The 25,029-nt window shown below is 42.4% G+C and overlaps 1 protein-coding gene across 2 annotated transcripts in view; it reads left to right on the plus strand.

The window, feature by feature from the left end:
• Nucleotides 1-25,029, plus strand: part of Uba3 (Ubiquitin-like activating enzyme 3) — a 66,432-nt gene that overhangs the window by 22,718 nt on the left and 18,685 nt on the right. For both annotated transcript variants that reach the window (XM_068353713.1, XM_068353714.1), the window contains exons 5-6: nt 1,757-1,873; nt 13,753-13,936. In XM_068353713.1, the coding sequence (XP_068209814.1) occupies nt 1,757-1,873; nt 13,753-13,936 (301 nt within the window). The remainder of the gene's footprint in view (nt 1-1,756; nt 1,874-13,752; nt 13,937-25,029) is intronic.

Here is a 25,029-nt window from a genome sequence, read left to right on the forward strand (position 1 = left end):
ACCTTCTATATCATAATCCTTTTACAATTCTCATTGTAAATTAATTAGTTGAATTACACTATGGTGAGAGCAATAATCACTGTATGATGAACAATATAATTCAAAAGTATATTTGGTTAAATGGCCCTTAAAAAGTGTAAGTGTTCAAGGTGTGTTGGTAAAAATTACAGCAAATTCCCGAGGTTTTCAGAAACTCCTGTATCTGAGAGAAAATTAGATAAATGCAAAATTGAGTATCGGGTACTGTCTTTATGCTGGACAAATTATCTTCTGGGAAGTTTACCCGATTCTCTGATAAAGAAAAAATAAAGCTTCCCATGAAAGGATTATGTCAGGAGGGCCCCTAGGAATTGTGGTTCATTTCAGAAAGTCCCTTCAATGCTATTCTTCTTAAAAGTTTTATGGATAATATTTGAGGCCATGCTCATTGTTATCTACATTTCTGTAATTTAAATAGTTTTATATTTACTAATTTGATATTCTTTCCATTTCATCCAGATGTTGGACCTTATTTTTTTCTTACTGTATTGGAACTTTTCTTATAATACCAGCTTCACATTTCTGTCCCTCAATGTCAGAGAAATGTTTTACTGCCTAAGATTTTTCTTTCTACTACAACATGGTACTCCTCCACCTCTTCTGCATTCACTTTCCTTTCATATAGCAGAGCTTATAGAATAATAGCTCAAGTAATAGATTACAGCAAATTAAACTACTGGTTAAATCTAGGCATTCTAGCCAAAGTATTTTCTCATCATGATCAAATAGATGATATTTGTTTTGCCTATAGAAATTGATAATTACTTGACATTGTGATGTTGAACGTATAAAATTTTTAAATGAATAATTGTAAAAATTGTTAATATCAAATCTAGGACATGTTGTCATTGATTTATCTACATCAGCAATGGTTCCACATTGGATAATGCTTTGATATCTTTTTTGTTGTTAAGAATTTTTACTGTATCAATCATGAAAGCTGCTGTACAAATGCACAGTTTTTGCAGGTCTGCTGCACACACAGTCTTTTCTTCTTACCATCTTTTTAAATCATCTTCGGGACCGTTGTCATGATACTGTTAACTTTACAATGCAGCATGAAATATCTTTGACAATCAATAGCGATCATAAGTCGACAAAGAACATGCAGTCACAACTCAAAACAATTCAAAAGATGTATGCCCGAGATGATTCTTCTACTAATGTTGCTGGGAGAGTGAAAGAGATAGGTTCTGAGCAAGGGACCTAGTTTGCATGCTAATTCAAAACAAAATAGTTTTAAAAGTTTCTGAACGCTGCATGGATGGTGTATGGGTATTGCGGGACTGATTTCTGCGCTTTGTGGGCTATACAGACAGACAGACAGGCTAATCTCGTTAGTATTTATCCACAAAAAAAGTACATAGGGAGGGAAATTTTTGCTCGCAGACCGATACAATGCTCATAAACCAATTTGAATTTGTATGCTCGTATACTGATTTGTCCGCATTTAAAGTTGCATGTAAACCGATGTATAGTACTGCTGTAGCTAAAGAAAATTTTATTTTAAACCTCCTTCTTTATTTTAGAGAAAATTATTAACTTGTCTGCGAGTTTTTGACTGTGGTATAGTGAAAAATTCTGTACTAGACATCATTTTAGAGAAATGATACCGATTATTCTAAGTACTGTATTTTCTGAAATAATTAGTGTCTTTCACAGATGAAACTATTTTAAGTATTCTGGATTGTTTTATGTCATGGCTATTTTCTTCCAGAGTTCTGTTATCCCATTGGTTGATGGTGGAACCGAGGGTTTTAAGGGAAATGCTCGTGTGATATTACCTGGTATGACCTCATGCATTGAATGCACTCTGGACCTCTTTCCCCCTCAGGTAAGCATTTGATTTTTAAATATTTTAGGTGAACACTTGAATTTTCAGTTTCAGGGAATTAATCTTTATTATAAGGAAGTTAGAGGACACATACTTTATACTTTTGAGTTTGCAAATGTTCTTAGTATTTTATACTAATTTTTTTATAGGTTTAATCCATTTTTTATATTAATCATACCATTTCCTGTTGTTTTATTGAGTGTATATTTCTTTAATAATTATGCTAAAGAAACTGTAAACAGACAGAGGTTTCAGATTTAAATCTGACTCTTTGGGGGGAAAAATTATTGTTGAATTTTCCATTTCTATAATAAGAGTCATCGTTTGGGAGTTGTCAGTTAATGTAATATAGCCGTGGCATACTTATCTGTACTGACAAGTAGGCTTGAATCTTTGTTTGTAATTTTTGCATTTAACCCCTTAAATTGATGTGTCCAAACTATGGATGAACATGTTCTTTTACTGAAGGTGTTTATGCATGTGAGGTGCTGCGAGTTATTTACTGAATTTATTCTTGCTCTCTCTCAGTAAGTGTTGATTCTGTGCTTGATGTGCAGAGTTTTTGGCAGATAAAGAAATTGGTTTTTTATTTCATTTTAAAGTTCTTTTTATTTCCATGAACCTCTCCTGATGTTTTTATAGCTTCTCTCTTAGCTTGGCTTATATTAACATTTAAGGTACCCCTAAAAGGAAAATTTCCTATTGTCTTTCCATTCAATAGGCATAGGCTTGAAGTACAGTATTAAGGCAATCTATCGGTTACTGGCAACACTGTTAAACCACATCGTTGGTACGCCCTACCTGCTTTTGTCTTTCATTTGTTGGATTTTATTAGGAGAGAATCTTTTGTAGTAGTTGAATGCTTCTGGTCACAATTTATCCCTGTAGGTATTGAGAGTCCTTTATAGCCTTCTTAATGTGTTGGAGAATGGAGAAACGGTGCAATAGTGTAACCACACAAGTACTCCTTCTGCGAGTTCAGTAGTTATCATCAGAGTCCATAGCTTTGATTAGGTGTTGTAGGGAGTTTTGCATATAGAGCTGCTTAAATGCACAAGTAACACCTTCATCCATGGTCTGGATTAGCAATAGGGTGTCTGGGAGGGAGAGTTTGATCTGTGGGCCTGCATACAGCAGTTCAATCCCGTAGCTCCTTTGGATGGGCTCTTTTTGCCAAACAAAATATACTTTATTGCCTAATTTTACCACATTGTACATCATCATTATCATCATCTGTTGCTAGTCCACTGCAGGACAAAGGCCTTAAACATACCCTTCCACATGCATCTGTTTTTGGTCTTTCTATGCTGGTCTATACCCGCAAATTTTCTTAGCTCGTCAATCTATTATCTTCTCATCCTTGCCATGCTTCGTTTGCAATCTATAGAGACTCATTATGTTATTCTTGTCCTTCTATTATCTGTCATTTTCATTACATCTCCTGCCTATAACCATTACTTTTTCTTACACGTTGTTAGAATATCCTCTACTTTAGTTTGGTCTAGTATCCATGTCACTCTTTTTCTGTCTTAGTGTTATTCCCATCATGATTCTTTCCATAGCTCTTTTGAGTTGTAATTAGCTTTATTTTCTGAGCCTTTAGTAAGGCTCCTAGTTTGTGATGCATAAGTTGATATTGGTAGTACCATTTGATAAAATACTTTTATTTTTTAGAGAAACTGGTATTTTACTTTTTTAAATATTTAACTTAGCCGGTGAATGTATAATAGCTGAGCCTCCGGCGGCTTGACAGAAAAACACAAAAACTCGCGAGCGATCGCTATGAAGGTTGCGGGTGTGCCCACTAGCGCCAACTATCGGCCAGATACCGCATATACATGTAAATAGCTCCAATTCTTCTCTGTCGGTCTGATCGACAAGACGTACCATTACTCGCTGTTAACCTGGAGTTTTTCAACAGTCTTGGTGAAGTACTTCCTTTTGGTTTGAGCTTTCGCAGTGCAGGTGTTTTATCTTCAACTTAAATCTTGAACTCTTTTTTGGATAGATTTAATTGTTGATGACTTTGGATTGTTTTTTGGACTTTCTTTGACTTTTCAAAATGGCCGACCCTTCCCTTAGTACGGAAGTGTGTTTTAGGCTTTTAGCAATTATCTTATCACGTTATAAATTGTTGTTGTTAATTATAGATTTTCCTCTATATATTTTATATCTCACCCGCCTTTATTAGGCCTCTTCGATTAGCTTTCCATTTATAATAAACATCAAGATAAATTTTAATGATTTGTTTATATGCGGCCTTACCTATTCCTCCCCTAATCCGAGAGTAGGCGGTCCTAACTTGGAAACCGAAGTTAAACAACGTTGAGCCCTTTCAATCGCAAATAACTTTTACAGAGCAAATGATTTAAAACTTATTAAATGAATATTTTTTAGTAGATATTTTATGAAAGATTTTCTTTGAATAGTCTTCGTGCTGTTTTAAAGATGAACTAACGTTTGGTTTATTTATGCTACGCAGTTTGCGCTCTATCGTTACGATAGAGAGAGAGAGAATCACGGTTTCACTTTGCAGAAAGAGTAAATCGATTCTGACGTTTTGTTCATTCTTCTTTCAAACTGAAATGTTTTAAATACTAATTTAAAGGAACTTGTTAATTTTCAATTTCTTAGTCCTTTCAGTTTTTTCCTTTGGTCAAATAACCTGTTTATTGACGAAAGGTGAGTGGGCTTTTCTCTTCGGTGTGAAATCAAGAGAGAGAGAGAGAGAGAGAGAGAGAGAGAGAGAGAGAGAGAGAGAGAGAGACGGAGAGAGAGAGAGGAAGAGAGAACGTTCCGATCTTTATTCTCGTCCCAAGCGAGTAACGTTGTTCTCGAGTCAGTTTTTTTTTTACTCTCGTCCCAAGTCTCTGTACAGGGAGAAAGGATAAAACGTTTTTAGTTTTTATTCTCATCCCAAGGCACTGTACGGTGAGAGATTGAAAACGTAGTTTTTAATGAACTAGTGTTTAGTCTCCTCCCCAGTCACTGATCCTTTTATCTTTATATATTACCGTTTTATTCGATATACAGTGATACCTCGGTACTCGACCATAATCCGTTCGAGATCCGTGTTCGACCTCCGATTTGTTCGAGTACCGAATTTTTTTTCCCCATAAGAAATAATGGTATATATTCTATTCCGTTCCCAAGCACTCGAACAGGCCCAAAATATTAATAAAACGTGTACCTAAACAACAATAATTATCTAAATGTGTATGAAATTGGTCAGAAAATCCTATAAAACAATTTTAAACCATTTACTGTACTAAAATAAAACAATTTTAAACCATTTTCTGTACTGTAGTGAACATACCTTTGAGCAGCGGTTCGATGGCATACAGGGATGGATGTGGAGAGGATGGAAGGGGGAGGTTACTGCTTGGAAGGAGAGTCCCCTTCCATGATGTGGCGGGGTAGTTCTCCTTCAGGAGTTGTTTCTCTCTCCAATGAAAGGGTGGGCAGATCTATTTCAGGGGTTTCTTCTCTTCTTTGTCTCTTCTTTGGAGGAGAAACAGGCTTTGATGTAGCAGCTTTCTTTTCTTTTGTGAAAAACTGGTCTATTGTTAATTGTTTCTTCCTCCTCTGCAGTATTCTTCGAAAATGATACATGACACTATCATTAAACATATGCACTGCCCGGTTTGCTACTGCAATTTCTGGGTGGTATTTTTCAGCAAAAGCCTGCACATCTGCCCACTTGGAACAAATTTCATTGATGAGAGAACTTGGAACATCCTCCCTTACCTCATCCTCTTCTGAAGATTCCTGCTCCACAATCAGATCCTGCTGCTGTTGTTGTTGCAGGTGCAACAATTCCTCCACAGTCAACTCGGTAGAATGGCTTTCTACAAGCTCATCAATATCATCCTTGTCGACCTCAAGCCCCAAACTCCTGCCCATGACAACAATTTCCTCAACGACATCAGTGTCATCAGAAATTACAGGGGTAGCAGTGCTTGGACCCGCCTCTGGTTGGAAACCTTCAAACTCCCTCTCTGTGACACATGATGGCCACAGCTTACGCCAGGCAGAGTTCAATGTCCTATAGGTCACACCTCGCCAAGCTTGGTCAATCATGTTAACAGAGTTGAGGATGCTGAAGTGTTCCTTCCAGAATTCCTTTAGGGTCAACTTCGTGTCACTGGTCACTTCAAAACACTTTCTGAAAAGGGCCTTGGTATAGAGTTTTTTGAAGTTTGAAATGACCTGTTGGTCCATGGGCTGGAGTATGGGAGTAGTATTGGGGGGCAAGAATTTGATTTTGATAAAGCTGTATTCTTCTTTCAAGTCATCCTCGAGACCTGGAGGATGTGCAGGAGCATTGTCCATAACCAGAAGACATTTCATTGGCAAGCTCTTTTCAATGAGGTAAGCCTTAACCTGGGGGGCAAACACTTCGTTTATCCACTCAGTAAAGAATTGTCTTGTGACCCAAGATTTAGTGTTCGAGCGCCACATAACTGGTAGTGCACTTTTACAAATATTATTTCGTTTGAACACCCGGGGGTTGTCCGAGTGGTACACTAACAAGGGTTTGATCTTGCAATCGCCACTTGCATTTGCACACAGCAACAATGTTAGCCTATCTTTCATTGGCTTGTGACCTGGCATCTTCGTCTCGTCCTTGGTAATGTACGTATTGGCTGGCATTTTCTTCCAAAATAACCCAGTCTCATCACAATTAAAGACTTGTTGTGCGATCAAATTTTGTTCATTTATGTACCGATCGAATTCCCCCACGTATTTATCGGCTGCAATTTGATCCGAACTAGCTGCCTCCCCATGCCTAGTAACACGATGAATACCTGTTCTATTACGAAACTTTTCAAACCAACCCCTGCTCGCTTTAAATGTAAATGAATCACTTTCACTGGTACTCGGACTTTTCTTCACTAATTCTTCATAGATATGCAACGCTTTTTCACAAATGAACGCTTCACTAACACTTTCCCCGGCCAACTGTTTTTCTTTAATAAATATTAAAAGCAACTTTTCCATCTCCTCAATCACTTGTGGCCTTTGCTTAGTTACCGCCGTAACTCCCGTTGCAACATTCGCCTTCTTAATCATTTCTTTATGCTTTAAAAACGTAGAAATGGTCGACTTCGCCATTCCGTATTCTACCGCTAAATCGGACACTCGTACACCATTCTCATATTTCGCTATAATTTCCTTCTTCAACTCGATCGTTGTTCGCACTGTTTTCCTCTTCTCCTTCCCCTTAACACTCATTACTTTCTTGGGACTCATTATGAAAGCTAAAAAAGCAATTAAAAGCACTGAAAATCACTAAATCACAACGAATGCTGATCGCGCGTTGTCTGAGTGACGCTCTCGAGAGAACTGATGCTTCCCGAACAAGCGAGAGTGGCCGAGATGGCGCGATCATCACAAAGCCCATGCGGTCGTCACGTGTTCGGCTGGTCGAGTACCGAATTTTTGGTCGAGCACCGCAGCAAAAATTTCTCGAAAATTTTGGTCGAACTCCGAATTGTTCGAGTATAGAGTCGTTCGACTACCGAGGTATCACTGTATATGTTTACTGTTTTTTGCTTGTATTAATGTGCTTACATTATACGACTTATTTCGCAATTATAACCTTTTGATGTAGGGTAGAATTGCGTGCTTCAGTTAGAAATCAGTTTTATTCATGCCTAATGTGAATTATTGAGAAATTCGATTTCAGTGAAGTAAGTGCAAAACAGAAAATCGTAGTGCTAAAGTGATAATTGCGCAAAGTGTTATCAGTGTTGCGACAGAGGGTTCGTCTGTTCGTGCCTGTCGTTCGCCTAGTCCGAGACCTCTTGCAAGCTCCCATGCCCCAGGGAGAAGTAATGTCGTAGGACTTATGGGTTCGAGAGGCTTTAACCAACGAACAGACGTTCCCTCTATGGTTTCAGGCGTGTCTCGTCAAGACCGCCCCTACCATAAGACGAGCGAGACGGTTTTCTCCTCGTCATCCGAAGATTTATCGCGTAAGAAACCGTGGAGCAAGGTTTCGAGACCCTTAAAGCGAAAGTCAGTCCCTTCAGGACAGGTCCAGCGTCCTGGTTGTAGCCATTGGGACAGCTCTGACCCTGTGCAGTCATCGGAAGACTGCTCGACGCCTAAACAGAAGCGTAACACAGGCTCCGAGAGTCTTATTGTAGGCAAGGTTTTGCAGTCAAAGACGTTACCCTCGTCTCTTACCGCACCCATTCCCGTTGATCCTAAATGGGTTGTACTGCAAGACATGCAGAATAAGCTTGCCTCTCTTATGGAGGACTATTCTGCTGAGCAGGTTCATGATGATCCTCGCCGCTTAGCTGATCGAGATCCTGGCCGTTAGCCGCCCAAACGAGCCTTTGCTCGTCCTGTTGACGTTGACGTTACAAAGTCACGTCAATCACGTTTTGTAGAGCCTCACTCGATACAGTCCCGTGTTGACTCTCAGCCGCTTGTGGAAGTTCAGCCGCTGCCGCTTGCTCTTGTTGACGTTCAGGACGGTCGCCAACCAGCGAAGTTGACTTGTTTTGACGTTGAGCGTCAAGCACCGCAGTCAAGAGTTGTTTTGACTGCTCAGTCTAGGCAGTCAAGGCAGTCTCGAGTTGACGTCGAGCGTCCTCCCGCACCTGTTGTTGTTGCTGGTCAGTCCTTTAAGCAGTTACATGACATAGCGTCCTTGACTGCTACTGTTGCTCCTTTGCGTGTGGACTCTGCTTGTCAAGCATTGCCACCAAGGCAGGTCTCTCCCTTGCTTGAGACTCGGCAATTGTCGGACAAGGTTCCTTCAGATGAGGAAGTTGCTGATCCCCCTCCTACTGATATTCCCTTGGGGACTCTGTCAGACAGAGAGGAGCCTAAAGCTGCTCAGCCCTCTATGGACTTTAAATAAATCATGCTGATTTTTAAGGATCTTTTTCCGGATCTTTTTGTAACTGCTGCTCCTCGTTCGCCTAAACGTCAGAGTTTACACTAGGCCTAGCTACTTCGAAGCCGTTGTTTTCTAAGCTAGTGCTCTCTCGCTCTTCTAAGAGAGCTTTACGTTTGCTAGGCGACTGGTTGATCACCAGGAGGAGTTTGGGGGAGACAGCCTTTGCTTTCCCTCCTTTTAAACTGGCTTATAGAGCGAGAGTGGTATGACACGGGAGAAGTTCTCGGCTTGGGAGTTCCTGCCTCTGCCCAGATAGACTTCTCAAACCTCATAGACTCTCCCTGGCGCCTGGCCATGAGACGCTCCAAGATTTTATGGTCGGCTTCAGAGCTAGACCATCTCCTGTTAGGAGTGTTTTCGAGCGTTTGAAGTTTTGCTGTACAATTATGTCATGCATAAACAAGGCTATCAGGGATGGCTCCAATAATCTGACAGCCATGTTCTCTGCAGGAACAAGACTTTCAGGGATGGCTCCAATTATCTGGCAGCCACGTTCACTGCAGGAGTACGTAAGAGGCAAGTGCGCTCAATGTGTTCATTGTCAAGACAAACTTCACGATGAAGTCTACCAGGCTGTCTTGACAGCATTAATGGAAGGCGACTGGATGGTCTCTCTCGACCTTCAGGATGCATACTTCCACATTCCTATACACCCGGATTCCCAACCGTTTCTGAGGTTTGTTTATAGGAATGTGGGGTACCAGTTTCGAGCCCTGTGCTTTGGCCTCAGTCCTGCTCCTCTCGTGTTTACGAGGCTCATGAGGAATGTGGCAAAATTCCTCCATCTATCGGGAATCCGAGCCTCCCTGTACTTGGACGACTGGCTTCTCAGAGCATCGTCCAGTCATCGCTGTCGGCAGGATCTACATTGGACGTTGAGTCTGGCCAGGGAGTTGGGACTTTTGGTCAACCTAGAAAAGTCCCAACTGATCCCATCCCAGACTATTCTATATTTGGGGATGGAGATTCGCAGTCCAGTTTTTCAGGCTTTTCCGTCTGCCACCCGAATAGAACAAGCCCTGCTCAAAGTCCAACTAATGCTGAAAAGAGAACTTTTGTTCAGTCAGGAGTTGGAAGAGTCTCGTAGGGACTCTCTCATCCCTGGAGCAGTTTATCTCGCTAGGGAGACTACACCTTCGGCCTCTCCAGTTCCATCTAGCCTCTCACTGGAACAAGGACAAGACGTTAGAGACGGTATCAATCCCAGTCTCCGAACCAGTAAAGGCATACCTGAAATGGTGGGACAGCAATATCAGTCTGAGAGAGGGACTATCCCTAGCAGTCAAGAACCCAAACCACGTGTTGTTCTCAGACGCGTCGGATTTGGGTTGGGGTGCGACCCTGGACGGTCGGGAATGTTCGGGTCTGTGGACCTCAAGTCAGAAGAGCATGCACATCAACGGCAAGGAGCTATTAGCAGTCCACTTGGCCTTGATGAAATTTGAAAGCTTTCTTCGAAACAAAGTGGTAGAGGTCAACTCAGACAACACCACAGCTTTGGCGTACATCTCCAAGCAAGGAGGCACACACTCCCTCACGCTGTACGAGATCGCAAGGGACCTTCTCATATGGTCAAGAAATCGAGGCATCTCCCTGTTGACGAGATTCATCCAGGGGGACTTGAACGTCTTGGCAGACTGTCTCAGTCGGAGGGGTCAGGTGATACCCACGGAATGGACCCTCCACAAGGACGTGTGCAAGAGTCTTTGGGCGACTTGGGGTCAACCCACCATAGACCTCTTTGCCACCTCGTTGACCAAAAGGTTACCAATCTATTGCTCACCAGTCCCAGATCCAGAAGCAATCCACATAGACGCGTTTCTACTGGATTGGTCTCATCTGGACTTATATGCATTCCCACCATTCAAGATAGTCAACAAGGTACTGCAGAAGTTCGCCTCTCACGAAGGGACAAGGTTGACGTTGGTTGCTCCCCTCTGGCCCGCGAGAGAGTGGTTCACCGAGGTACTTCAATGGCTGGTAGACATTCCAAGAAGTCTTCCTCTAAGGGTAGATCTCTTACGTCAGCCCCACGTAAAGAATGTTCATCAAAGCCTCCCCGCGCTTCGTCTGACTGCCTTCAGACTATCGAGAGACTCTCAAGAGCTCGAGGCTTTTCGAAGGAGGCAGCCAGTGCGATTGCGAGAGCTAGGAGAGCTTCTACCATCAGAGTATACCAGTCGAAGTAGGAAGTCTTTCGAGACTGGTGCAAGTCAGCATCTGTGTCCTCTTCCAGTACCTCTGTAGCCCAAATCGGAGATTTTCTTTTACATCTGAGAAATGTTCGCTCCCTCTCAGCTCCCACGATTAAGGGCGACAGGAGCATGTTGGCTTCGGTCTTTCGTCATAGAGGCTTAGATCTTTCCAACAATAAAGATCTCCAAGATCTCCTTAAGTCTTTCGAGACCTCTAAGGAACGTCGTTTGGCAACTCCTGGATGGAACTTAGACGTGGTCCTAAGGTTCCTCATGTCAGACAGGTTTGAGCCATTACATTCAGCCTCCCTGAAGGATCTCACCCTCAAGACGCTTTTCCTAGTGTGCTTGGCTTCGGCTAAAAGGGTCAGTGAAATTCATGCCTTCAGTAAGAACATCGGCTTTTCTACAGAAAAAGCCACATGTTCACTTCAACTTGGTTTCCTGGCCAAAAATGAACTGCCTTCTCGTCCTTGGCCTAAGTCTTTTGATATACCTTGCCTGTCAGAGATCGTAGGCAACGAACTTGAAAGAGTGCTGTGTCCAGTTAGAGCTCTTAAGTTCTACTTAGCTCGTACTAAGTCCTTACGAGGTGGATCTGAGGCATTATGGTGCTCAGTTAAGAAACCATCATTGCCTATGTCAAAGAATGCTTTGTCATATTTTATCAGATTTTTAATACGAGAGGCTCATTCTCACTTGAATGAAAAAGACCGATGCTTGCTTAAGGTTAAGACGCACGAAGTAAGAGCTATAGCAACTTCCGTGGCCTTTAAGCAAAATAGATCTCTGCAAAGTATTATGGACGCGACCGTTTGGAGAAGCAAGTCGGTATTCGCGTCATTTTACTTAAAAGATGTCCAGACTCTACGAGGACTGCTACACACTGGGTCCATTCGTTACAGCGAGTGCAGTAGTGGGTAAGGGTTCTACCACTACATTCCCTTAATTCCAATATCCTTTTAATCTGCTCTTGAAATGTTTTTTAATTGGGTTGTACGGAAGGCTAAGAAGCCTTTCGCATCCTTTTTTGATTTGGCGGGTGGTCAAATGTCATTTCTTGAGAGCGCCCAGATTACGGGTTTGATGAGGTCCTGTTGTATGGGTTGCAGCCCTTGATACTTCAGTTCCTGGGAGTCTTTCAGCATCCTAAGAGGATCGCTGGGCTTCGTGAGGAAGACAGACTAACAAGGCAGAGTAATCGTCTAAGTCAACTTCCTTACCAGGTACCTATATATATTTGGGTTTTGTTATGATATAACTGTCAAAAACTCTAAGCATATACGCTGTAAACTTAATTAACTCTGGTCTCTACCCACCACCATGGGTGTGAATCAGCTATTATATATTCACCGGCTAAGTTAAATATTTAAAAATGATATTTTAATTATAAAATAAATTTTTGAATATACTTACCCGGTGAATATATAAATTAAAGGCCCCCCCTTCCTCCCCGATAGAGACCCAGCGGTATGAGAAGAATTGGAGCTATTTACATGTATATGCGGTATCTGGCCGATAGTTGGCGCTAGTGGGCACACCCGCAACCTTCATAGCGATCGCTCGCGAGTTTTTGTGTTTTTCTGTCGAGCCGCCGGAGGCTCAGCTATTATATATTCACCGGGTAAGTATATTCAAAAATTTATTTTATAATTAAAATAACATTTTAATCTTATTTTGTTTACCAAAAGCTCTTCATCCCATGCTTATCCTTCTTTTGATTTTGGACTCATGTCCTGGGGAAACACATACTGTCTGTCCTAAGTAGTACCATATACTGTCTTCTTTAACAATTTCTAGAGGTTCATCCGTAACCTTTATTTGTTGTCTCTACATTTTCAGTGAACATTATCTTAGTTTTACTCATATTAATTTTCAGTCCTCCACCTCTGCTTTCTTTATTCAAACATTCTATCTTCATTTGCAATTTCTCCTATGATTCGCTTAATGCTTATGTTGTCTGCATAATGTAAGGTCGATGTTACTGAACATGACAATCAGAAAGATGTATGATAGATTTTCTAGGTTCTTCGCTTGTTTTATTTTGGTGCTGAGAGCAACAAGAAGATTGTTATATCCCCCAGTTGCACTTTTGGTGTTAAATGGCCTCCTTGGCTGTATGCTTGGCTATATGGACCTTTTTCAATAAATCAATATGAATTGCTCTTCAGGCAACTTATAATTAATGGGTTTTAAAGAACTGAAGATATATTTTTTTATATACAAACCTATTAATCATGAGGGAACATTCCTATCTCCCTTTCTTTTCACTCTTTTTTTTATCCTTATAGGGATTATGATGAAATAAGTAGAATTTTCAGCTAATAATGTCAGGACAGTTTTAGAATTGCCATTTGTTTTGACCCTTTCTTGATATAATTGGCAGTTTCCATGGGTTTGTATATTAAGAAACTTGCCTTTGTAACAAAAATATCACATTTTAATAGAAATAAATTTGAGATTAAAGAATTTAGAAAATTCCAATTCTTCTCCACATAAAAAGCCAAATAGTATTTTACTTCAAGTCGGGTCGTTTGACCCCATAGATTTTGGTCTTTAATTGCAAAGGATGTAGCTTTCTCTTACTGAAGTAGCTTACATTCCAACCGACAGTTTTTGTCTTTTTAAATAGTCTACAGTGTCTGTTATTCATAAATAAAAATACCTGTAGAATAGGGTTGTCTGTTTTAAAAGTATTTTGATTTACAAATTTTCTTCAAGAATATATTGCCTTTAATATCTTTTATGTCTTATGGTATCTTTTGTAGGTAAATTTCCCTTTATGTACAATTGCTCATACTCCACGATTGCCTGAACACTGCATAGAATATGTACGAATTCTTCTGTGGCCAAAGGAAAACCCATTCAGTGAAGATTTAGCAATTGATGGAGATGATCCACAGCATATTAACTGGATTTTTGAAAAAGCACAGAAAAGGGCAGCGGAATATGGTAATGTCCCTTTTTATTTTTCTAAGAGATTCGTTGAATATTTTTAATTCTAAATCATCTTTAGTCCTTTGTGATGTAGCATCCTATAGGTAGTATAGTACCAAGTTGGTACTGTGTGTACAGTTGCCTTCATGAATTTTAGTACACATCACGGGAAACAAAAGATACTTTTTCAATATTAAACTTACCCGATGATCATATAGCTGTCAGCTCTGCTGCCCGACAGAAAAAACCTACGGGCGGAATACGCCAGCGATCGCTATACAGGTGGGGGTGTACATCAACAGCGCCATCTGTCAAGTAGGTACTTAAGTACTCGATGTCAACATAGAACCAATTTTCTCTCTGTTGTGCCACTGGCAAGACCTACTAAATACGCCGTTCCTAACTGGATTTGTTTTCACAACGATTTGGTGAAGTACACTATTCCAGTTTTGAGCTTTCGCTATGCAGGGGTTTTTTCTTCATTTCAAAACTTGAACTCGTTTTGGATAGATTTAATTATGGTGACGAAGAGAGTATGGACTCTCTTTCACTTTTAAATGGCCGACCCTTCCCTTAGACGGAAGTGTGTTTAGGTTTTTGGTAATTTTGCTTAACACGTTATAGATCTATTTATTTTATATCTCTCCGCCTTTATAGGCCTCTTCGATTAACTTTCCATTTATTATAAACTTATAAAAAATAAATTTTTATGTTTGTTTATATGCGACCTTTCCTAATAGTAGGCGGTCCTAACTTGGAACCGAAGTTAATTAACATTGAGCCCGTTATATCGTATTTAACCTTTAAAGAATTTAATACTTTTTTAATTTTAATGTTTTATGAAAGAATTTCTTTGATAGTCTCGTACTGTTTTCAAAGATGAACTAACGTTTAGTTTTTTAGTCTACGCAGTTGTTGACGTTCAGAACGTTCAACATGCGCTCTATCGTTACGATAGAGAGAGAGTGTATCACGGTTTCACTTTGCAGTAAGAGTAAACCGATTCTAGCGTTTCGTTCATTCTTTCTTAGCTTAAATGGTTTAAATTCTAAATTAAAGGAACTTTTTATTTGGAAAACCTTTCAGTTTTTTCCTTTAGCAAATAACATGTTTAACGATATATAATTGGGCTCTTCTCTCAGGTGCGAAATCAAGAGAGAAGAGAGAGAGAGATAGAGACGGAGGGAGAGAGAGGAGAATAAACGTTTCGTTCAAGCGGGTAACGTTGTTCTCGTTTTTTTTTTTTTACTCTCCTCCCTAGTCGCTGTAGGGGAAGAAGGTAAAACGTTTCTAGGGTTTTATTCTTGTTCCCAGGCTTTGTGCGGTGAGAGATTGTAAACGTAGTTTATTTGATCTAGTGTTTAGTCTCTTTTCCAGCCACTGAATTCTTTATCTTTTTATATATGTTTTCTGTTGCATTATACGATTTTATTTATGTTTTTCTGTTGCTTTGTAAGACTGTTTTCGCAATTACTACCTTTTAATGAAGGATAGGATTGCGTGTTTCAGGTAGAAATCAGTTAAAGTTTCGATTTCAGTGAAATAAGTGCAAAACAGAAAATCAAAAGTGATAAAGTGATATGCGCAAAGTGTTACAGTGTTGCGTCCGAGGGTTCGTCTGTTCGTGCCAGTCGTTCACCTAGTCCGGGACCTCTTACAAGCTCCCAAGCCCAGGGGAGAAGTAATGTCGAACGACTTATGGGTTCCACAGGCCTTGATCAACGAACAGACGTTTTTCCCTCCGTGGTTTCGGGCGTATCTACCCAAGATCGCCCCACCCACACAAAGACGAGAGAGCCCATTTATTCCTCGTCTGCGGAAGAGGTTTCTCGTAAGAAACCATGGACCACATCTTGCAGCTTTTTAAGTGCAAGTCGGTCCCTTCCGCGCAAGTCCAACGGCCTAGGTGTAGCCACTGGGTCAGTTCGGACTCGCTGCAGTCATCCGACGACTGCACACCTCCCAAGAGAGGCAAGGTGGTACCGCAACAGGCAGTAACTCCGTCTGTTGCCGCACCAGCTGTTTTAGACCCTCAGTCACAACGGACAGTAGCTCCGTCTGTTGCCGTTTTTGTAGACCCTAAGTGGTCTTTACTGCAGTCTATGCAGACTCAGTTAGCTGCGGTTATGCAGGAGTTTCGTGCGGAGAAGGTTGACACTGCTCCCGTTAGCCTACAACCTGCCACGGTTGTGCGCCCAGCTCACGCTGAGGCTGCCTGCTCCCACACTCCGGCTGCGGAGAGCTCCACCTCCGATGCGCAATCGTCCCTGCCAGACGCATGTTAACGTTAGCCGACGTGCGGCACCCTCCGTTAACATGCGTGAGCTACCGCATCAGCAGTGGGAAGGTGGAGTCAAGCTGCCGTGTTTTGACGCGATGCGTTAGTTTCCGCAACCCACGGCAGTCCCCACCACGCACCACCACTCCGCTTTGGTTGTTGCCTGCTCCCACACTCCGACTGCGGAGAAGGTTGACGATGCACCCGTTTGCCTACAACCTGCCACGGTTGTGCGCCCAGCAGACGCTGCGGCTGCCTGCTCCCACACTCTTGTTGTGAGAGCTCCTCCACCCATGCGCAGTCGACCCTGCCAGACGCATGCTGACTCCCTCAGACACACGGAGCACTCCGTTGCCGTGCGTGAGCTACCACAAACTGCCGTGTTTTGACACGGTGTGTCAGCCTCCGCAACCCACTGTGGTTACCGCCACTCGCCCGCAGCAGACTAGTCAGTCAGGAGTTGAGGCTTCCCCACACAGCTTTGGTTGTTGCCTGCTCACAGACTGTCAAGCAGTTACATGACGTTGCCTTCTGGTCTGCTACTAATGCACCAGTGCTGTATGTCCTCACGCACCTGTTGTGGTTGACAGTTCAGTTTTTGACAGTTCACAGACTGTCAAGCAGTTACATAACGTTGCCTTCTGTTCTGCTGCTTATGCACCAGTGAGACCCTCACTGAGATAACCTAGCTTTTCTCGGACATGGTTCCTGTAGATGAGAAAGTGCTGTTCTCCCTCCTACTGATATTCCTTTGAGGACTCTGTCATTTGGAGAGGAGCCTTAAGCTGCTTAGCCTCCTATGGACTTTAATTAAAGCATAACAAGGCTTCCAGGGATGGTAAATGGTTCCGCTTCAGTCGCTAACCCCGTCTGTTGCCACACCTGCTCCCATAGACCCTATGGGCTTTGTTGCAAGACAGGCAGTCCAAGCTTGTGTCCTTGATAGAGGATTTTTTACGGAGAAGAACCTTCTGGCCAACAACCTTCCTACCGGTTGGTTGTGCGCCCTGTTGACGCTGAGGTATCCTAGTCGCGTCCGCCAGTTGAGGTGGTTCCTCCACCGATGCGACCCAGTGTGGGTTGCCAGTCGCACGTTGACGTTAAGCGACTCTCGGAGGTGGTTGTGGACGTTCAGTGTGTCACTAGGAAGACGTTCAACAACCAGCAGAGGTGACTTGTTGTGACGCAGTGCGGCAACCTCAGCAACCCGGTAGGGGGTTGACTGCACAACCCAGACAGTCTAGACAGTTTCGGGTTGACGCTGTACTTCCTCGCGTCCCCATGGTTGACAGTTCACAGAATGTGCAGCAGTACCATGATATTGTGTCCGGCTCCGTCACGCATCCACCAGTGCGGCCGGATTCAGCGAGTCAGACGTTGCCCACTCTGTTGCCGTTTCCTCATCAGTTTCGGATGAGGAACCCTCTGATGAGGACATTGCTGAACAAGACGATCAACCCCCAGCCATGCTATCCATCCAGAAGATGCTGAAGAAGGAACGCTGCCCTCTCAGGCTGTGGATGAGTCTGGTTAGGACACTGTCATCCGTGGTTCAATTTGTGTCACTTGGAAGACTACACCTTCTGTATCATCTAGCTTTTCACTGGAAAAGGACAAGACGCTAGAAGCGGTGTCGATCCCGGTTTCCGGAAAGATAAAGTCTGGTCTGACTTGGTGAAAGGACTTTATCAACCTTTGAAAAGGTCTTCCCCTGACTGTTCAGACTCCCACCACGTTCTCTTCTCGGACGCATCGGACGTAGGCTGGGGTGCGACATTAGGCGGTAGGGAATGCTCGGGATTATGGAACTCGAGTCAAAGGACATGCATTTCAACTGCAAGAAGCTACTGGCAGTACGTCTGACCTGGAAAAGCTTCAGGTCTCTCCTTCAAGGCAAAGTGGTGGAGGTGAACACGGACAACACCCTGCTTTGACGTACATCTCCAAGCAAGGAGGGACCTACTCTCTGACATGGTACGAGTTCGCAAGAGACCTCCTCACCTGTTCAACAGGTCTAGACTTTTCACTAGTAACGAGGTTCATCCAAGGCAACTTGAATGTCATAGCAGATTGTCTCAGTAGGAAGGGACAAATAATTCCAACAGATTGGACCCTCCACAAGGATGTATGCAAGAGACTTTGGGCCACCTGGGGCCAGCCAACCATAGATCTCTTCGCAACCTCGATGACCAAGAGGCTCCCAATACTTTGCTCACCTATCCCGGACCCAGCAGTAGTTCATATAGATGCCTTTCTACTAGATTGGTCACATCTAGATCTATATGCATTCCCTCCGTTCTAGATTGTCAACAAGGTACTGCAGAAGTTCGCCTCTCACGAAGGGACAAAGTTGACGCTAGTTGCTTCCCTCTGGCCCGCGAGAGAATAACTCACCGAGGTACTTCGATGGCTAGTAGACGTTCCCAGAACACTTCCCCTAAGGGTGGACCTTCTACGTCTGCCACGCGTAAAGAAGGTACTCCAAGGCCTCCACGCTCTTCGTCTGACTGCCTTCAGACTATCGAAAGACTCTCGAGAACTAGAGGTTTTTCGAAGGAGGCAATCAGGCCGATTGCTAGAGCAAGGAGAACATCTACCCTTAGAGTCTACCAATCGAAGTGGGAAATCTTCCGAAACTGGTGCAAGTCAGTATCCGTATCCTCGACCAGTACCTCTGTAACTCAAATAGCTGACTTCCTCTTATATCTGAGGAAAGAACGATCTCTTTCAGCTCCCACTATCAAGGGTTACAGAAGCATGTTGGCATCAGTCTTCCGTCACAGAGGCTTAGATCTTTCCAACAGTAAAGATCTACAGGACCTCCTTAAGTCTTTTGAGACCACGAAGGAGCGTCGTTTGGTTACACCTGGTTGGAATTTAGACGTGGTTCTAAGATTCCTTATGTCAGACAGGTTCGAACCGCTTCAATCAGCCTCCCTGAAAGATCTCACCTTTAAGACTCTTTTCCTGATATGCTTAACCACAGCTAAAAGAGTCAGTGAGATTCATGCCTTCAGCAAGAACATCGGATTCTCATCCGAAACGGCTACATGTTCTACAACTTGGTTTTCTAGCCAAACACGAGCTGCCTTCTCGGCCTTGACCAATATCGTTCGATATTCCAAACTTATCGTATGGTTGGAAATGAACTAGAAAGAGTATTATGTCCTGTAAGAGCTCTTAAGTTCTATTTTAAAAACCTTTACGAGGCCCGTCTGAAGCTTTATGGTGTTCAGTTAAGAATCCATCTTTGCCTATGTCAGAGAATTCTTTATCCTATTTTATCAGACAGTTAATACGAGAAGCTCATTCCCTTCTGAATGAGGAAGACCAAGCTTGGCTGAAGGTAAGGACACACGAAGTTAGAGCTGTCGCAACTTCCGTGGCCTTTAAACAAAATAGATCTCTGCAAAGTATATTCGACGCAACCTATTGGAAAAGCAAATCAGTGTTCGCGTCTTTTATCTTAAGAATGTCCAGTCTCTTTACGAGAACTGCTACACTCTGGGACCATTCGTAGCAACGAGTGCAATAGTGGTGGGGGCTCCACCACTACAATTCCCTAATTCCAGAACCTTTTTAATCTTTCTCTTGAAATATTTTTGGGTTGTCCGGAAGGCTAAGAAGCCTTTCGCATCGTACTTGATTTGGCGGGTGGTCAAAGTCATTTCTTGAGAAGCGCCTAGATTAGAGGTTTTGATGAGGACCTTTAGTATGGGTTGCAACCCTTCATACTTCAGCTCCTAGGAGTCGCTCAGCATCCTATGAGGATCGCGAGGCTCAGTAAGGAAGACGTACTTAAAAAGGCAGAGTAATTGTTCAAGTCGTCTTCTTTACCAGGTACTTATTTATTTTATGCTTGTTATTTTGAATAACTGCTAAAATGAAATACGGAATACTTAGCTCATAATAATGTCAACATGTAATGCTGGTCTCTACCCACCCCCCTGGGTGTGAATCAGCTATATGATCATCGGGTAAGTTTAATATTGAAAAATGTTATTTTCCTTAGTAAAATAAATTTTTGAATATACTTACCTGATGATCATAGATTAAAGGACCCACCCTTCCTCCCCAATAGAGACCCAGTGGACAGAGGAGAAAATTGGTTCTATGTTGACATCGAGTACTTAAGTACCTACTTGACAGATGGCGCTGTTGATGTACACCCCCACCTGTATAGCGATCGCTGGCGTATTCCGCCCGTAGGTTTTTTCTGTCGGGCAGCAGAGCTGACAGCTATATGATCATCGGGTAAGTATATTCAAAAATTTATTTTACTAAGGAAAATAACATTTTGAGAATGAAACAGAGTAACAGGAAATATCCCTGTGACAAAAATAACCTCCAAACGTCATAGAGTTGTTATGTTAACTAAATTATAATATTGTTCTATAGATGTCTACTACAGGGAAATCAGAAATTAAAGTACCTAATCTTCTAGATATAAGAGTATTGTGCCATCACAATATTGTGGAATTGGCAGCTGTCTCCTTAGCTTGCTACAATGTGTACTGAAATTCATGAAGTTAACTTTACCATCCCCTCAGCTCATAACTTCATTATTTTCTTTTTACTTTTAATCTTTAGGAAAGGCTATATCACCGGAAAATGACAAGAAGTTATTTTGTGCTGTTGTTTTTAATTAATTTGTATGTAACCTTTTTATTTGTTTGTATTTTATTTTTGGAGAGGTAGTCATATTGTATAAACCTTTCAACCTTACACTTTTCATTGTGTATTTCTATGAAAATCACCTGATGTTCCTATTGCTTCTTCTGAAGCTCAGTTTGTTGACATTTACCCCCAGAATTGATTTAAAATGTTCCAATTTTCTTTTCTTTCAAAAAAAAAAAATGAATAAATACTTTGCTCAAGTAATGAAATAATCTAGCGGTTAATGGCAAGAATTGCCAGGGGGTTCCAGGTTAGTTAGTTTTTACATCGGACCAGTGATATAAAGATGTATTCCCTTCCAGTTATGATAAGTTTTTATTGTCTGTCAAGCTGTTATCCTTGTTGGATTTGTTAGCATTCCTGCTTAGGGGTAGCATATAACCGTTATGAGGAGTATAATGTCAAGCGATTCCTCTTAGGGAAAGTATGTTTCAAGTTCAAGTTTGAGTGGAAATGGTTTTGTAGGTTAAGGTGAAATCCAACAATTATTGATTACTGAGTTGATGACGTTACTGTATGCCAAATTCTCACTTACCAGCTGACTTTGTTAATGATGAGCCTTAAAAGCTCTTAGCTTATGCAACTTCCATTTTTTAATCTCAGAAGGCCAGCAAGGTTTTCCTTGTAGGCAGTAAGTCTGGCTTGCCTGCGTGGTTGCTTACCTTAACCTGCTTCCATAGTCAGGTGTAGTGGTCATGGTTATGTAGTGTTCTATTTAGTTAGGGTTCTAAATGTTCACTGCACCCTAAAGAGTCAAGATCCTTTTGTAGAGCCTTGATTTCCTAATTACTTTAGATCCTACTGCTACTAAATCCTTGCATTCCCGCATTCCGCTCGCTCTTTTAGACATTTGGATTACGAGGCAGAAGACAGAGTTGGTAGTCTTGATCCTTATATCAATCCTCTCACTAGGGTAAATGCTCTTAGGCAACATCGTTTGTCCTTTGTGGACAGAATGTCTCATATCATAGTATTTTCTTAACTGTTTAATGTTGTTGGTGATGTTTCAACTAAAGCTGGTTGGTTGCATCACATTCTGGGCGACTGTAGTGTATTTTGTCGCTCACAAGTTTGGCCACTAGCTCAACGTGGGGTTACATTAGTTGGATGTATCTTAACACTTGTGCTTTTATTACTGTTATTATTATTATTATTATTATTATTATTATTATTATTATTATTATTATTATTAGCTAAGGTACAACCCTAGTTGAAAAGTAGAATGCTATAAACCCATGGTTTCTAACAGGAAAAAATAGCCCTTTAAGGAAAGGAAATAAGGAAGTAAATAAACTATATGAGAAGTAATGAACAATTGTAATAAAATATTTTAAGAACAGTAACAAGACAGATTATTCATATGTAAACTATAAAAAGACTTATGCGAGCGTGTTTAACATAAAAACATTTGCAGCAAGTTTGAACTTTTGAAGTTCTACCAATTCAACTACCCGATTAGGAAGATCATTCCACAACTTGGTCATAGTATTGTGCCTCATGATGGAGAAGGTCTGACTATTAGAATTAACTGCATACCCAGTATTACGAACAGGATGGTACTGTCTGGGAAGATCTGAATGGAATGGATGGTCAGAATTATGCAAAATCTTATGCTACATACATGACTAACTGTGAAGGAGGCTTGAATATTATAGAGGGTTATTTGTAATCTGTTAAGAAATATAGTTAGATAATAGTTTAATCCACAAAATGATACAGTACATAGTTAAAAAATAGTTTAATTCACAAAATAATACTTTGCCATTATGCTGAAGGTGGTGTTATATAGACTGTGCCTCTTGTCCCCTAACCTAAAGTTATGTGCAGCACGGTAGCAGCTAGTACTGTATACCAGTTTTTAAATATTAAACTTAGCCGGTGAATATATAATAGCTGCAACTCTGCGGCTCGACAGACAACATACTCAAAAAACTCGCGAGCGATCGCTATGCAGGTTGCGGGTGTGCCCACCAGCGCCAACTGTCGGCCAGATACCACTCTTGAATGTAAACAAAACCTTCAATTCTTCTCTGTCGACGTTGACGACAAGACGTACTTATACTCGCTGTAGAACCTGGAGTTTTCCCATCATATTTGGTGAAGTACTTTATTTTGGTTTGAGCTTTCACAGTACAGGTGTTTTTCCTCAACATAAACTCTTGAACTCTTTATTGAATCGGATTATTTGTTGATGACTTGGATTGTTTTTGGAATTTTCTTTGACTAATTCAAAATGGCTGACCCTTCTCAAGTACCTAGGTTTCGAAAGTGTAATGCTAGGGACTGTAATAGGCGTCTTCCAAAGGCTTCTCTCGACCCTCGTACTGTTTGTTCCAATTGTCGGGGTAAAACCTGTCAATTGGGAGATCGGTGTGAGGAATGCGTGGGCCTTTCGGAATTCGATTTTATCGAATATGATAAGTATACACGCAGACTAGAGAGAGATAGGGTAAGGAGAAGTTCTTCTAGGTCCGTAGATTTTTCCTCTCCTCATGCCCCTGAACCTAATCCTTCCCCTGTAGTGGTTGTTCCTAACCCCCCTTCTAGCACTCAGGAACCGTCGATGCAAGACATGTTACGTGCTATCCATGCCTTGGGGGAGAGGGTTGAAGCGTTAGCAAGTGACCGTAATCAACTCATGGCTGACGTGAAGGAACTTAAGTGCCACAGTGCCACGGCGGAAAGTGGGAAAGTGATTAGTGCGCAAAGTGTTGTGAACAGTGTTGCGACCGAGGGTTCGTCTGTTCGTGCCTGTCGTTCGCCTAGTCCGGGACCTCTTGCAAGCTCCCAAGCCCAGGGGAGAAGCAATGTCGTACGACTTATGGGTTCGAGAGGCCTTGATCAGCGAACAGACGTTCCCTCTATGGTATCAGGCATATCTCGTCAAGATCGCCCCTACCATAAGACGAGAGAGCCCATTTTTACCTCGTCTTCCGAAGGCGTTTCACGCAAGAAACCATGGAGCAAGGTTTCTAGGCCTTTGAAACGCAAGTCGGTCCCTTCAGGACAGGTCCAACGTCCCGGATGTAGTCATTGGGACAGTTCGGACCCGTTGCTGTCATCGGATGACTGCTCGCCGCCTAAGCAAGGCAAAGTTGTGCCGTCTCAGACGCTAACCCCGGCTGTTACCGCACCCGTTACCGTAGACCCTAAATGGGTTATACTGCAGGACATGCAGTCTAAGCTTGCGTCCCTTATGGAAGATTACAACGCAGAGAAGGTTTCCGTTGAACCTAGCCGTTTATCTCATGGAGATCCTGGCCGTCAGCCACCCAAGCGTTCTGTTGTGCGTCCTGTTGACGTTGGTGTTGCCAGTTCACGTCAACCAGTTGGGTTTGTACCACACCCGATGCGGTCTCGTGTGGACTTTCAACCTAATGTGGACGTTAAGCAACTCACTGATGCGCCTGGTGACGTTCAGGACGTTCGCCAACCATCAGAGTTGACTTGTTTTGACGCGGTGCGTCAACCTCCGCAACCTAGAGTTGTTTTGACTGCACAACCCAGGCGGTCTAAGCAGTCTCGGGTGGACGCTGTGCGTCCTCACGCACCTGTTGTTGTTGTTGACAGTTCCCAGACTGTTCAGCAGTTTCAGGACGCTGCATCCTGCTCCGTCACTTATGCACCAGTGCGGGCGGACTCTGCGTGTCAAGCATTGCCTACCCCTGTGCTTGTTTCTCATCAGTTATCAGATGAGGAACTTTCGGATGAGGACGTTGCTGACCCTCAGCCTGAGGATCATCCTTCAGATATTGATGAGCCTAGAGCAGTTCCGCCATCTATGGACTTTAAGAAAGTCATGCTCATCTTTAAAGAGTTGTTCCCTGAACACTTTGTCTCTGTGGCTCCTCGTTCGCCGCCGTCTGAGTTTGTTTTAGGCGTTCCTGCTGCCATGCCAGCCTTTACAAAACTCGTTCTCTCTCGCTCATCCAAGAGAGCTTTACGGCTGTTAGGCGATTGGTTAGAAACCAAGAGGAGTTTAGGGAAGACTTCCTTTGCCTTCCCCCCAACTAAACTCTCGTCTAGATCGAGCGTCTGGTATGCCACGGGAGAAGTTCTCGGCTTGCGAGTTCCTTCCTCTGCCCAGGGCGACTTCTCAAGTCTTGTAGACTCTCCCCACCGCCTAGCCATGAGACGCTCGAAGATTAGTTGG

Source organism: Palaemon carinicauda, chromosome 30 (assembly GCF_036898095.1).
Source record: "Palaemon carinicauda isolate YSFRI2023 chromosome 30, ASM3689809v2, whole genome shotgun sequence".
Taxonomy (NCBI): Eukaryota; Metazoa; Arthropoda; class Malacostraca; order Decapoda; family Palaemonidae; genus Palaemon; species Palaemon carinicauda.